This window comes from Cyprinus carpio, chromosome A4, assembly GCF_018340385.1.
Source record: "Cyprinus carpio isolate SPL01 chromosome A4, ASM1834038v1, whole genome shotgun sequence".
Taxonomy (NCBI): Eukaryota; Metazoa; Chordata; class Actinopteri; order Cypriniformes; family Cyprinidae; genus Cyprinus; species Cyprinus carpio.
In genome coordinates, this window is record NC_056575.1 from 15,198,142 (window position 1) to 15,214,636 (window position 16,495).

At 37.2% G+C, this 16,495-nt stretch overlaps 1 protein-coding gene across 16 annotated transcripts in view; it reads right to left on the bottom strand.

Moving 5' to 3' along the window:
• Positions 1-16,495, bottom strand: part of LOC109061653 (membrane-associated guanylate kinase, WW and PDZ domain-containing protein 2-like) — a 173,590-nt gene that overhangs the window by 34,922 nt on the left and 122,173 nt on the right. For 11 of the 16 annotated variants that reach the window (XM_042742773.1, XM_042742778.1, XM_042742765.1 and 8 more), the window contains 4 exons: positions 14,695-14,816; positions 12,096-12,230; positions 10,640-10,822; positions 5,453-6,070 (listed from right to left, as the gene is read on the bottom strand). In XM_042742773.1, coding sequence (XP_042598707.1) covers positions 5,453-6,070; positions 10,640-10,822; positions 12,096-12,230; positions 14,695-14,816 — 1,058 coding nt within the window. The remainder of the gene's footprint in view (positions 1-5,452; positions 6,071-10,639; positions 10,823-12,095; positions 12,231-14,694; positions 14,817-16,495) is intronic. The other 5 variants (XM_042742857.1, XM_042742785.1, XM_042742873.1 and 2 more) reach the window with 1 other exon arrangement.

The window sequence follows — 16,495 nt, forward strand, 5'->3', positions numbered from 1 at the left end:
TGCTCTCCCACCCCTTCCTCCTACTAAACTAGATCTCAACCCTCAGCACCAACTCCAATTCCAAACCCCAAGCCAAATCCATCATGAACTCCCTGCCCTTTCTACTGAACCCTGACCCTAACCACAATCCCAAACTTTAAAATTTACACCTAACCCCCATTTCTAACCATGATCCAACCAACCAAACTCCTTACTCCCACCCCTCAATCTAATACGGATCTTAACCCTCAGCACCAACTCCTATCTCAAACCCCAACGTTAACTTCAACATTAGAATCCCAAACTAAATCCTTACATTTTATCATGAAAACTGACAAACTGAAAATAACAACATCTAAATTTGTGACTAAATCACTGAATCAGACTTGAGCTCAGAACTGTTATTTTTTCTAATAGGACAAACCCATTTATTGAAAAGATCTTCTCTTACAAACTCAGATGTTAAGATGCCTAGTGAAAAATGAAATTTTTTCCTCACTTAAAGGAGTTGTATGGATTCAGAAAACTTGGCATATAGTGCATGAAAAGTACGGAAGAAAGGAAGAGGTGCAGATAAATACAGATGGAAGCAGCACTGAATAATACTGACCCTGCGAGAGAAACTGTTGGTTTGTGCAAATCGTCTTCTGTCCTCCTTATGTTATTCACGGCATGTTTGAACAGACGGATGGTAAACTCGAATAGTAGCGTGATGCTACAGGCTGTTTAGCATTTCAGGGCTCACCGTGGAGTCTGTCTGAATATGACGAGGAAAAGAATGGGACAGATTGCTGATGTATGGGACATCAGGCCATATTCATATTCAAGTGACCATAATGACCTTCAAGCACGCTGACTCTGTTAGTGGCACAGAAGTGTGTCTACCAACATGCACCAGAAACAAAACATACACCCTGGTTGTGGGTCAGTAGCTTTGCAAACACAAATGGCTATTAAACAGAATGTAGTTTCATTACACTTTACTTGTAAGTACAAATCACACCACATTGACATCAAATGAATGAATACAGATAACCTTACTGTAATTTGCTCCAAAGAGTTTGGGATTACTCAAGATGACCTCTGTACCCTTCACTGGTCCAAACAAACTGACTGACAATAGAGCTGAATGCCCAGTTTTGAAGCAGCCTGGAAATTGTAGAGTTCTAAGCTATGAGACTCAGAGTATGGGCACCTAAAGAAGCATTTATTGTTTTTCAAATTTAAAAATAAATATACTAAAATATACTAAATAAAATAGAATAAAAATGGCCACAAATTTATTTTATTTTTTGATAGCAAATGATAAAAAAAATGGCGAAATTTTTATTTTTTTTTTTGATAGAAAATGATAAAAATTGAAACATTTTTGAAACCAACTTAGAAGATAGATGTATGGAAACTATACAACTAAAAAAAATGAAAACTCACAATAATAGCCTAGATAAACTAAACTAAACAGACTAAAAAAATACTGTTCAACTATGGATATACAATGATAACAAAAATATTTGGGCACTTAAGTCGCCATTTACTGTACACATATCACAATGTCATTGCATAAGGTCAAACAAAATGCAGTTTAGAAAGAAATAAATGATTTTCCTCAAAACACAATTATTTTGCAGTCCCTTTTGTCAAGGTTTTTAGTTTCGTTTCTGCCATCCTTTAAAACAAATTCAATTTTGATATTTTGTTATATAATGCAATGACAGTCATACATTTTTAAGCGTTCATTAAATTTCCCAAAACTTTTTGGAGTCAGCATATTTAGTACAATACAAGACATGCGCCTACAATAATTATGCATGAGTACTTATGAGAGTGTACGCTTAAGAATACATTCGTGCTTCATACTGCATGTAAAGCGCATAGAGGCTGTAATCCAGCATACTGATCACTGTGGCTTAACAAGGATTTAATGTCTCTCTCGGAAACCTTTGACCTGCACTGACATAGAGGAGACATACTTCACATAAGCTCCCAAGTTGCCTCTCTAGATCTTTCTCTGCTTCACCTAATTTTTTCTATTTTCTTGTAATGAACCCTCAGAGACGAATTCTGACATTGTATTGACAATCTAACTTATTTTATTTCTCCAATTCTAATTACTGTAAACAGAGTGTCTAAACCTTAGAGTTGCAAAATACAGTCTCATTCTCATTATAGTAACTTGAAAAAATAATGTTGAATTATTTATGCATCATGGTAGCATTTGCTGTATTTCCTTTAATGAATCAAAATAACTGATTTAAAAAAAAACATTGTCAAAATTTTTAATTTACTTTAGTTAAATAATGATCACATTACAGAAATGAGAACTGGGGGAGAATATCATGAATAAGCTGTAAAAAAAAAAAAATCCTAGTAGGAGATTACTCTTTATTTAATGCTATGATGATTCTTAAGTGCTTTGAACAAATGTTGTAATTTTGCTAAAGTGATGGTTAAGAGCTCGATCTTTTCCCTCTCTGTTCTGAATCTTTAATCTATTTATTCTCTTGCTTTCCTTCTCCCTGTCTCTCTGGGTTATAACAGACACTCTGATTGCTATGGGTCATAAATCACAATGGCTCAAACTGCTTTTAAAAAAGGTTTATATGTTCTCCGTCAAGGTGTCAGTTAGAGCTAAAGCCACTGAAGGGCTTTTTTTGTATTCAATACTAAAATGTATCAAGTGAGCTGCTTTTCTACAGTATAGACTGCTGCATGTGGATTGGCTTTTACTGCATTTTCATTTCCTAACATGAATGACAATTAATCTCGGCCTAAAACCACAGGCCTAAAAAAAAAAAAAAACTATAAAATATATATATATATATATATTTATATATATATATATATATATATTTCAGTCATAGAATTAAATTGAATTAGTCTACTAAATATGTTCAGAAATAGTCACCTAAATTTGGTTTCAACATTCAGCTTCTTTCATTTTCTCACAAATAGGTTTTTTTTTTTTTTTTACCTGTCAACCAATATCACTGTGATATATTATATTAAAGGGGTGGTTGACTGCTTTTTTCTTGGCTTGATTGTGTTTATAGGGTGCAGTGTAATATGTTATTTTTCATATATTTTACCTTTATTGTAAGCCGCTGTCTCCATTATCAATTGAATTTCTATGATACGACTCCCTCAGAAATACACAATGGGCTCAGGATTGGTTATCTGGCCCAGTGTGTTGTGATTCGTTAACTGCATACTCCACGTTGTCCGGAAACTTCACGCCCATTACCATTACGGGCAATAGTTGCATGTGCTCCGGTGGAAAGTAAATAATGGTGTCAATATTGCCATTTCTCTTTTTTAGCCAGAATCATACCAAGACAGCAGTAATGAAGACTCTGCAAGCACGGCCCTTAAAAGACATTTCTGAATTGTAAGTACGTTTTTTTTTTGTATTTCTCTCAAAGATTTTAGATACGTTGTTACTTGTAAATGCTACTGCTGTTTATGTTAGCTTTTGGTATACGGTTTTCTCATGATTAAAGCTTTAATGTAGCTAAGTACATGACTGAGTAATACCATTTTTTAAAGGTATTCTTTAACGTATTAATTTATCGACAACTCGTCCTCTTCTCTAAAGCCATGCAACATGGCCCCGCCCCCTTTGTTGCTGTTCCTGGGGGCGGGGTTTATGTAAATTTCTGGGTTTGTGATGTAATGAACCCAGGGAGTAGCTTGTTGTAGTCCCTACAAGCTGTTTTTTGTAGGCATTAAACTGCCAGAATATTGCATTAAACTTGCAGGGTCAAACAGCAACATTACACACTAACTAACGTTAAAAAACTGAAATCGCAATCAACCACCCACCCCTTTAATATGTCAAATACTTAGTATGAATACAGAAAAATCTAGTATTCACTTGAATGAATGACTACATCAATACTACCAGATAGTTTCAAACACATTTTCAGCTCAGCTGAAAGAAATAAAAGGAAATTAAACTTAAATTGGTAAAATTATATAAAACTATAAAAAACTATATATTACCCACCAGTGTCTGTATGACCTTGTTCATCCCAAAATAATGAAAATAAATGTCAAAAAAAAACCTTCAGGATGAGGGATGACTTTGATACTGCTGGATTTATTAAAAATAATCATAAATCTGTGAGTCTCACAAAAGTAGAGACACATCTGTGAAAACCAAAAGAAGAAGTATAAATCTAAAATGAATTTTATGTCAGGACATATAGTAGCGTTTTCTTTCACAAAAATGCATATTTTAAATCTAAACTTTAATAAATAATTTAAATATATATTTGAAGTATTGAGTTACGTAGTTGTATTGAGGGCAGTTGGTTTTGAGGGAAGTGAAAAAATGTTAAAGATAAATTTAAGAAACAAATAAAAGAACATTCTAGTAATTGGAGAGAATCTAAAAATCTAGAATCTAAAATCATTCTCGGGGTGAGAAACAAGTTATCACCAGCAGTAATCAACGGCACTGTAAAATAATCAGCATTGATTCACTGCCCCTTGAGAGCTAGACACCGATCCAGCAAACCATAATTTGTATGTGAGACAGTGTAGGTGTCTGGGACACGGTGTACGTGAGTGTAGGAAGTGCTTGTGTGCTGGAAAGCACATCGCTGCAAAATGCCATGTGTGAAGCTTTAAATAGCTGTTTGGCATCAGTTTTGGGAACAATTTTGATTTCAGCATAACTTTAAAGACTTAGTGAAGCCAAAGAAATGGCCAGTAGCCTTTTGCCTTTGGTCTGTTTCATTGAGGTTTGGTTACATTAGCTAAATTTAGGCAGCATTTTGTGGGCAAAAAATAAATAAAATCCTATTTCTATTGTCAATAACACAGTAATGCATAAAGCTCACTAAAGTCGCTTTCAAACCAAGCAGCTTTCTATTGGTTAGTGCTGTAAATTTGCATGACCATTTTTAAACATGAGCGAAATCTACATGGGGAACTTTTTCGCCCTCATGTAAAACTCCTTATTGTGCAGATTTCCTATTAAAATGATTGATTTCGCTTCCGATATTTGGCCAAGCAACAGTAAATAAAGCATAGGCTAGCATTTAAATTAGCCTCAACGCTAAAAGAAATGCTAAAACTCTAAAACTGATTCCAGAGAGTCTTTAACTGTGCTAGTTTGTGAATTTTAGGTGTGTGTGTGTGTTTGTGAAAGCATATTATGCAACAGTCCTTGTACAGAATGCAGGATATAAATATACTGAGGACACAGGCAGTGCATATGCATGTTTGTACACTACTGTAATTATATGTCAGAGTCTACTTTTATCCACAGTGCTTTTCTGCACAGTGAAGGTCGGAAAAAGCAGAAACAGCTTGTTCTTCAGCGTGACTCAGTGCTTTGAGAAAGCCAAGGAGTGAATTATAAAACTGCTAAGAAGGGCAAGATGGACTAATCAACCAATTAAGAACCCTTTCCATATGTTAGGTCGTGAAAACACACACAAAACCCAAAAACATTCAAAAGTCTCCTTACCTGCTCCGCCTCTCTGCACAACCAACATGGCCTCCGTCCCAACAGGACATTCTTTTAGCAGCTCCACCACCTGTGTGTGTGACAGCGTTAGCGCAGGTTGCTGGTTAATTTCCACAATCAGATCGCCCTCGCACAGCCCAGGACACCCCTGTGCTTCCAGAATCTGATTCACCCGCTGTCCTCCATTACTGTCTGCTATGGTGAATCCAAACCCATCCGCCCCTTTCACCATGGTAACTGTTAGCAGCTCCCCTCCGGCCGCCCCTGACGACGCCATTGAGACGCTGTCCTCCAGCGGTCCGGCGTCCAGGTGGGTGTCTCCAGGGTGAGGCTGCGCCAACGCCGTTTGGATTGGGTCGACGAAGCGAGCGGTGCGGGAGATGTACTCCATGTAGCTGTCGTAGCTATTCCGTCCGTTGACCAACAGATGGCGATCAATTAGACTGAGGGGGGACAGCAAAGTACTGGCTGGGTCCTCCGGGTCATATGGAAGAGGGTAACCCCTGCAAAGGACGAGGGTTACGCTTTGTCCGATTGGCACCGACTGGAAAAGCTTCACCACATCAGCGTGGGTGGTGCCCAAGACGCAGACGTCATTAATGTAGACAATCACATCTCCTGGTAAATAATTAGACACAAAGAAAGATATATTAGCATATGCTAACACAAGTCAAAAAATGGTGATTCTTATATTTGATTCAATTAAGAAAAGTATTGATACAAGTTCTTTACCCATAATGGTAACGCTTTAGAATAGGGAACACTTATTCACTATTAACTACGACTTTTCCCTCAATAAATTCCTAATTTGCTCCTTATTAATAGTTAGAATGGTAGTTGTTAAGTTTAGGTATTGGGTAGGATTAAGGATGTAGAATAAGGTCATGCAGAATAAGGCATTAATATGTGCTTAATTAGTACTAATAAATGCCTAATATTCTAGTAATATGCATGCTAATAAGAAACTAGTTAAAGGGTTACTCCACCGTAATTGAATAATGACAAAATTTTCATTTTGGGATGGAGTATCCCTTTAAGAGATTCTAAAATTAAGTGTTACCCAAATAATAATTACAAATCAACTATACATCCATTTTTTGTCTGTATTTTTTGTGCTTATATTATAACTATAACAGTTTTGACTATCTGCTCCCTTATTTATGTGTTGTGTATTTTGTGCTAAAGAGCATGCTTCGTCGTTAGTTTAGCAATATGCTAATGTCAAAATATCAAGTTTGACAGTGTGCTCCATTAGTTGTGTGTGCTGTGTATTTTTAATATAAGAATGTGGAGCCATTAGCTTAGCAACACACTAATATCAAACTATTTTGACTATCTGCTCCACTATTTGCGTGCTGTGTATTGTGCTTATGTGAGCTAAGTCATTAGCTTAGCAACATGCTAAAGTTAAACTATACATTCTGACCATGGAAACAGCAATCAACTGAAATGCTAGTGCAGATTGTATCATAATTTGGAACTAAACCTACTGAGAATAAAAACCCTGTCAGGATGATCTAACGGTCATGTAAGATCCAGCTGGATATACTGAAATTCAGATTTTTTATCCCCCCCCCACCCCCAGAATGTTTATCCATTAGATTTTTTTCTTCTTCAAACTTATTTTTCTGAGTTTTATCTTTTTGGGGGTTTTTTTTGGTTTTTTTCACCTTATCATTAAATACCATTAGTATTTTTTAACTAGAGGAGTCAAATCTCCTGTGTGCTTCACAAGAAAAGCACCATTTGTGTGTCTCACTGCTTGTGTAGAATGTTCCAAATCAATCCTTTTGCCCGACGTAAAGATAACTGACAGCAAAATATCTCTAGGTTTTGGAACAGAGCTATTGAGGGGGAAAATACATTTTACCCAATAAGAACAGTCTGTCTAATCAGGGTGAAAAACTTTCCCCAATTTGCAACGATTTCAGTCATCCAATATTTATTCATTTTGTCTCCCCTGGCAACTGTGACAATTACAGCGCACCAGTCGAAGGAACAATTTGAGGGACCTACTCAATCCTTTTCTCAATCCTAAAATATTGCCATGCCTCAGGACTTACTTGTGATCTTCACTTCCCTTTTATCAAGAAGTTTACCAGTCCTTCCGATGTTTGCTCACTCATACGGTTCAGTTTCACATTCAGTGCCGGAATGTATAATCGAGCTTGTGTAGCATTTGCGTTAATGTTTCCGCAGAGTATGTTTCAAGCCTAATAAAAGCTTTGCCCTCCATCTTTGAATGCTGACAAAGAATTAAATATCAGAAATGCAATTATTATGGAAATGACAAGGTGCTCAATATTCCACTAAATGTGGCGAATGTATTTTATGGGATAAATAAGATCACGGATCCCAGTGTGTCTGTTGTGCTACTGGTTTCCTTGAGACATTTCATGCAGTGCCGTACACATCTATCGATAGGCTTGTCCCCTTCTGACTGTTATGTGTTGTGTGTAGGAATTTTAATTAATCTTGGTAAATACGTTCAACATTTGCCTAGAGCCTCTGGTGTTCCAATCAATAATTTCACATGCTTCCAGAGAGCAAATGATATTGGTGTGACCGGGCTGTTTCACACCTAGTTTTATGTCAGCATCAGTCTGGGCCGACACTCCACAGGGCAAACCAGATCACTGCACTACTACAAACAAGACATTATCAGCCACTTACAATTCGAACTTCAAAAAATTCTAAATTCAACAGCTCCCATATTATGTTCTACTTTATATATACTTGTGAATGCTGACACTGGATAATAAGAGCCACTAAAATTGTTTAAATAAACTTCAACCAACTAAGGCTGGGTTATAGCATATAGTATTAATAGGGTGTCTCATTTAAATAGAAAAAAATTATAATAAGTTTGATTCATTTCCATGAACCAGTTAAAATAGTCAGTTTTCGATTAATTGATTAAAATGATTCATTCATCACTCAAAGTTGTGCACAGATACTTATTATGTGCTACTAATTGTTTTATTAAAATTAAAATGATCTAATATTTTGTTTCCTGTTAATTTAATGAAAAGCAGTGTGAAAACATGCCTTGAGTTTTTTTAGTTCTTACATTAAACATTTTTTATTTTTACTAAGATGAAATTGGACTTTCTTTGATTGAACAAATCGATTTTCCTTCTACATCATGCAATTCTTCTTATGCTGCTAACATTTTTTTTTATGTGGAAAAATATAGAAATATTTTAAATATTAAATTAAAATCGTAACTATTTTTAAATATTTAAATATATCAATATATAACGCTCTGTCAGATATATATTAGTTGTTGTTTTTACTACAGTCTTCAAGAGAAAGAGGGTCTGCGTAAAACTAATCATGGCGAAACAACATAAGAAGAGCTCTGGGAACAAATGTCTAAGACATCTTATGTCTTTGCATGCACAGAGACCAGAGGAGCACTGCTCTGTGACTGGCATTCTCAACAAACACAATCAATACACAATCCCCTAAACATCGCTGCTGAGCCACAGTAGACATTCTATACAAATGAAGCTCTAAACATCAAATGCAGAGATCCTCCAACAGGCATATGACTTGTGTGCTTCCTGTCCCTCAGCAGCACACTGGTGCACCTGATTCAACTCATTATCTGCTTGTTAAGCTCTTTATGAGAAGAATCAGGAACAGCTGCGAGGGGCAGAGTAAACATCAGTGCCACAGAGGCATCTATAGTGGGCGCGGATGGGGTGGATGGCAGGGCTCTAAGATGCAGGAAGTGAAGCATGTCACGCAGCAAATCCCAGCACTCTGCATGATAGTTTTAATTCATCAAGGAAGCACTTAGCCAAGAGGACAGGAGAGAGGAATACATTTCATGTTTACATCACACTATTAATTTGTGGATGAGGTGTTAAACAGTTGTTATGATTATTGTGGTGGTTAATGTTGGAGTAAAAATTTTTAACTTGTTACATACTCACAAAATATGAATAAAACTGTATTAATAGTGAGACTTGTCTTATCACACATCCCCAAATGAACAGAAAAATAACATTAATGATTTGAAAATATAAATCTTGCATAATGGTGTTCTGTACATTCAAAATTAGTAACAAATGTCCAATAATTATCTTCACGTTAAATAATTTTCCCCAAATAAATAAAAAATATAACAATCATATTAAAATTAAGTCAATTTATACCTAGATTATAATATAGAGCATTAAAATAGTTATTTTTTTAAGGAGTAACTTTAAGTGAGCATTAGATAATGTCAAAATTATTTGAGTCATTCTAGAGTCAATCTGATTGGACTTCAATCTATTTCGCAGGATGAATCATTAATATTTCAGTCAGTTTTTAACAGTTAAAGGCAACATTTCAGAGGAAATTAGCATATAGATTAGCCTCAAAGCTAACACACATGGGCTAAAATCAACAAAACACATATTCTGATTACATAAGGTCTTCAAAAGTAACATTCCCCAACAATAGTGATGGTTGTGTACTGTATGTATGTCCATATGCAAAGGACGTTGGTGTCCACCAAAGGACGTGAGCGAGATTTCCTCTCCGAGGTCCCTAATCCAGCAAAATTGAATGTTTCACACTGGCATAGACCTGAAGCTCCTCCACATCACTGTCTGAGTATGTGTGTGTGTGTGACTGCAAGACGGCACAAGTAGGACAAGGAGTCTAGAGGGAGCATGAAGGGTGGAAGAGAGCAGAAAGGAGAGGAAAGGAGCAGAAAGGACAATTTCTACAACTACCAACAACAATAATACAATAAAACGGCATCATGGGAGACTCATTGACTTTATTCTGAACTCTGCATTGTGCGTCCCTCTGAATATACTAGATATTTCAATGTTGATGCATGTGTGTGTGAGTAATGCTGCCGCAGTCACACTCCCACTAGGCTGGACTGGAGTTACAGGGTTCAGAAAGCAAGTGATTAATAGACACGTGCCCTGCTGTGGATGACACACAAAGCCAATAAATACACTTTCTGTAAAAGTTCTTAACCCCTGGATGTCCCTAACGCACGATCAACCAATAAAATGACAGATTCACACTGCAACCTCGGCAGTAGTGTGGGCACAAACAGAGATTGAGAAAGACTGACCAGCTGGAAGCTCTGTTTGAGTGAGAATAGCACATTAGAGCTGATCAAACACTGACCTGCTGCAAGTGTGTGTGTGTGTGTGTGTGTGTGTGTGTGCTTACCTGTAGCCATTTTCCCATCCTGTGCAGCAGGCCCGTCCGGAATGACACTTTTGACCTGTAAGAACTCATCTGGTTCGTCACCACCGATGATAGTGAAGCCGAATCCCATGTTGCTTTTCTGTAGGGCTGTAGACAGAAAGCTGCCTTTCAGCTGCGTGGGGTCCCGCGTGAACAGAGGCTTCTCTGCCAGGGTGAAGAAATGCATATAGAAACATGAGATTGTGTAATCAAGCAGAAGATATCCAGAAACGAATGGTTATTTTGTAAAAGCCACTCCAAACCCATCAAAAGCAGCAGATCACATCACACTGGGGAATTGTGGGTAGATGGCCAAGCGCTCTGCTTACAGCCAAACATACAAGTGCAGATTGGGACATGATGGCTTGTTTTTTGCTCAAACCTCACTTTTGGCTCTTTAAATGTACTCCAATGTTACACTCAGCAGTGTTTAACCTCATCCAGGGCCGTCTATCAAGCCATACAAGACTTAAGCAAAAACAAAAAGCCAGGAGAAGAACCAGCACAGGCAGAGCGGTTCTACTGCTCTCTCAGAGTAAAGAAAGCAGTCTCAAAAACCATTCTGGAGAAGCCGTTTTGCTGTAACCACACACAAGGATCTTTGTACTGAAGAGCTGCTTCTTCGAAATTGAAGAGATGTCTACTTCAGTACACAGTATGGAGTTACAAGATGCCAGCCATAGTCACTCCAACTCACTTTCCTAGTTGAGAGGTTCTTTTTTTTTTATTTACCACCATTTAGGTCTAGTCCTTTAGCAGTTTCTACCATGCATTTGTTAGGGACAATAGCTGGTCCAGATACCCCGCTAAAAGACCAGCTTGAATTTCCATGGTGATCTATATTTGTTTGGTTCTGGTCTAGCTGGTGGACAAGCACCAGCAAAACATCTGGTACAGCTGGTTGACCAAAGTTTTCTTGTTGTTAATATATTTAATAGGGACACGCAAAGTTGGCAGGTTGTCTAGATGGTCTTACAGTCAACATAAAATGGCATTCAACCCATTTTACCTCTTACTTTGAAAACAAAATGAGAGCAAAACTTGATTTTGTCTACCTGGAGTTGATTGGATCTTGAAAAGAGATGTTACATGCTAAACTAGAGCCATGTGGTTGGAGAGAATATACTTGACGACCATCCCCTACTAGATAAGTAATCTTGTGGAATCCATAGGTATATTTTATAAACCAGCATCCCAAACATATGATTGCGACCAGTTACACTAGTCTGTTCAGCAGGGTAGGTGGACTTATGAGTATCCTGGAAGCGCAGGCAAAAAGTATAATACAAATAAAAATAAAAAAACAGCCAACGAAAAGTCTTCACTGGGTTAGAAACTGAGAGATTGTTCCTTAGAGGACTAGGCAAAACAGGCCAGGCAAATTCACTCCTGCTGTAGTTCCTCTCTTGCACAAGGGGGCGCTGGTCTAGGGACGTACCATGCAGTCCAAACACACCGGCCCGGTATAGGGGGGCCTCGGACAGGTCAGTGAGACTATGAGAGCGCTCAGGAGCGGGACCCACGTATGCCAGTCTGGCCCTGGGTAAGGTGGCAGAGGAGGGGCTCTCCTCCACTGTTACAGAAAAGAAAAAACCCTCAACTCACACAGGAAATCAAAAAATGTCATTGAAGGATACAAGGTAGGCCTATTATGGACATAGAAGAGTTACATTTCTACAAGAGTTCTTGGGTGATTTTGCCAACTTGAACATCCTTGTTAAACCTGGAACAACATTCTCAACACTCTGATTTTACAACTAGGTTTAGGGCTAGGCCTAAGGCTGTGGTTGGAGCCTCAATTCACACAGGAAATCGAAAAATGGCATTAAAGGATACAAAGTTGGCCTGTTATAGACATAAAATAGTTAGATTTCAATGGAAAATCTATGGTGATTTTGTCAAGTCAAACATTCTTGTTGGTCCTGGAACAATGTTCCTAAAAATCAGATTTTAGGGTTAAGGATAGGGCTGAATCTTCAAAAACATTACCATCCTCTCATTTTTACTCTTTGGTTATGGGGTAGTTCTGGTTAGGGTTGGGTTTAGGAATAGGGTTAGGACCTGTTCCAGAGCAAACAAAGGATATTGAGCCAGGAACTTGGTAAATCCTGCTTGGCAAATTGCGGTTGTCACAAGGGTTGATCTACTAATGAAGGACAAAGCTTTTCTGTAGATTAAAATAGTACACTCTGAATTGGTCTACATTTAACATCTGAGCATCTGAGAGACTGAACATCCACATCAAGCAAATGCTTTCTCAGTGCTCTATGGTCCAGTTATGCTGAAATCTCAAGCTACAGAACCTCTCTTTTGTGAACACAAGATCAGAAACTACATGGCCAACACTATGTGGAATCGTGGAAACCCCCTTTAAATGAACCTCTTTGACTAGGGGTCTAATGAAAACAAATCTTAATTCTACAACATACAGTAACCACAGTAACAGTATATAGTATTTCCAATTTTGTGAATGGTCTTTTTCACTCCAGCATGACATGTATCCATATGTACATGATTCTGTTATGGCAGAATTTGACTGGCCTGCACAAAGACCAAACCTGATCTTCTATTGAACACCTATGGGATGAATTGGACCACAGACACTTACTGATGCTATTGGGAGCCTAAATGGGAGCAAATCCCTACAGACATGGTCCAACATCTAGTGGAAAGCCTTCACAAAGATGAGAGCTGTACTTGTACTTGTAAATGGCTATGAGTTTAAATGTTTATCAATCACATATGTGGTGTTCAGATCCCCACATGTAATACTTTGGCTATATAGTGCAGGTACTTTGGAGGTTTTTAGTACAGCATGCTCTCTCTGAAAGATGGACTGGAAAAAGGTAGAGTACGTTCTTTTCATTTACATCATATTGGCTGAACATACTCTGCCTCTTACCTTTATGTGGGTGACAGCATGACCATGCTGAATGGATTAATTTAAACAGGAATTATTGCAAGAAATGCTTGTATTATGAAAGACACATACTCAATGGATAACTGCGTCTCAAAGAAAACAGTACGCATTCAGGCTTAGATTGAATAGACTGTACAGGTATATTTAGAGGATAAGTTTAAGCAAAAAATTTAAATTCTGTAATTATTTACTCCTCCTTATGTCTGTCCAAGCCTGAATTACTGACTTTCTTTCATGGAACAAAAAATATATTTTTTTTAGTAATGTACTGGATGTTTTTTCCCCATACATTTACAGTGAATGGAGATAATAATGCTTTCGAACTTCAGAAGGATGCAACAGTACTGTAAAAGTATATGAGTAGTCCATATGACTTGTGTTTCTTTTACACACAAGAAGACTTACTTGGCACAGCCATTAAAGTTCTTGAGAGAATAAGTTTTGGCCAGTCTATAACTAAATGTTTCATTTGAGTTTAATATTGCCAATAAATAAGATGACCAAGTTAAAAGAAGCAGTCAGAATGATTTGCTAACAAATTAGACTGATTTGGTGCTCAACTTCAGTTCTGACTCAGTGAGTCAGTGGTTATATGGTTTGATGCTTTTCAGTTAACATTCATTGTAAGTGTATGTAAAAAAAAAGGGCAAGTTTTCCAAGAAAGTCATTTAGTTTTGGAAAAACATGAGCGCAAGTAAATATTGACAGAGTTTTCATTTTGGGTGAAGTAAAATGAATCATTCCAAAGGTAAGAAAGTAATATTCTGTAAGAAAGTAATATTCTGAACATTATGTTCACACACGGTGCACTTCCAAAGACAACGTCTGAGCCTAGTTGTGTTACTATAGAGACAGACACTGAGCTCACAGGAGAAATATAATAATAGTCATGAATATCAAACCCCAATCAGCTTTTCAGCAGATTTGATGTTACACATAATTGCATGGAGAGCAGATAAGTATTATTAAGATGTCTTTGGTGTGCCTAAGCTATAGGGTGGTTGGGAACACCATGATGGTTTAACCAGATTTGCATTAGTACCACACTCCAAATTCAACTGTTAATTTTTGGATATCAATATTTGGACGTCAATCTTGGATAACAATAATACTTTACCTCTGTAGACTGTAGGTAGGGGAAGAGAGGACAAGCCCTGACTCTGCATCTGCTGCTGCTGTTGCAATCTTCTCTTGGCCTCTAGAACTGGGTTCTCAAACTGAGTCCTTCGGTTTATGTGACTGCAATCAGAAAACCAGAAACAGAGACTCATTCAAGTGTATTTCTTGAGTGACGACTTGATAGGACATGCTTATCCAGCAATTTAGCTAGCTGTCTACTGCCTACACAAGTAGCATTTTAAATAAAGTAACTGATCTGCAACACTCTACATAAGCAGCAGCTATGCACTCCAAATAGATAATGATTATCATGTAAAGTGCATGGGAGACTCAACTCAACAAATGATTCCAATGTGCCCATCACTGACTGCACAATTTTCTGAGAAATCTATCAAATTCAACTGCCCAATATCTGCAGACTGGCTCTGACTTTCGGCAACTAGCGTTGGCATCATCCAGGATGAAAACTGGGGCAAAAGTCTGGGCAGATGTTGTGTAGTGTATTCCGACTAACGATATGCTAATGCTACTCTAATGCAAATGATTTTGCTTCAGGACCAAGATTTTACACGGGACACCAAGTGGTGAGAGATAACTCTACTAAAATTGTTTGTCTTTTAAATAAATAAATAAATCAAGCATTTAAATGTATTAAAATTACAATGAACTGCATCAACAACGTTAGCATAAAAACAAGTGTTTTTATCACTATCACAAAAAGCAAATATTGTGAATATTTATATTAACTTTTTTTTGTAATACTTTTTGATATTGAATATATATATTTTATAATCACTATTGACTTTATCTTTGATCTTCCTCTCCATTGTTGATGAATTTTTTAACTGAGCTTGCATATGCATTCTGTGATATTTCATTAACTTTAACTGTGGCTTGCATATATGATGTTGATCCCTTGCTATTATGCACTTTGAAAACTTCTGCAAACCCTGCAGTATCATTTCTCATGGTTGGTCAGAGCAAATTATCTTGCCCTCCCAACAATCCACCACCCAAAAAACAAAAATTTACATGAGCCATCAATGTTATGTACTATAGATGAAAGCATGAGTGTTGATTTTAATAAATGATACAAATCATTTATGGCTGTGGTCATCGAGTAAAACATAATCCTAGTCCTCAATTTTTGTTAAAAAGAGTAATGTAAGAATGAGATCAGACAGTAATGAGACCATCCTCTGATCTGGAAGAAAAATGGTTATTTTGACTCTCTGTACAACACTTGCTGTCAGATTTAATCCAATCTGTTTTAAAAGGCGCCACTGAAAACCGTGCCATTTGAACGTACAAAGACAATTAGGCTCAATTAAAAGGCATTCCTCTGAAAAGAGGTAATGTTTTTTGTAAAGATGTGGCATTTGTAATTACAGCTTTGTGCCAATACTAAGCAAGGTTAAATTTGAGATATTGCTTTTAGATTTCTTTTAAGGTCTAAAGCCTGAAATTTATTCAACAGATCAAAGTATAGTGAGCAAATGGATTTTGTCCCCAGTACTTTATCTGAGATCAGTTCCATACTTTCTTATAGCACATTAGGCCAAGGTTTGGCAAAGTGGAAACCAGCCTTGAAAGTGGTTCTAGCTTGGTCCTATTAAATAATGCCTGTGAGGATAAAGTGATGTCTGTTTAACCTGAAAATACACACACAACACAAATACAAATGATAAGCTTTATGCATAATGTTCTTGTTAAGTGTTTCCTCTAAAAAGCCACTAGACACAGATTTAGAGTAAATTACAGTCATTTCACACCAGATGCTGATTCTGATCTTCCCAGCT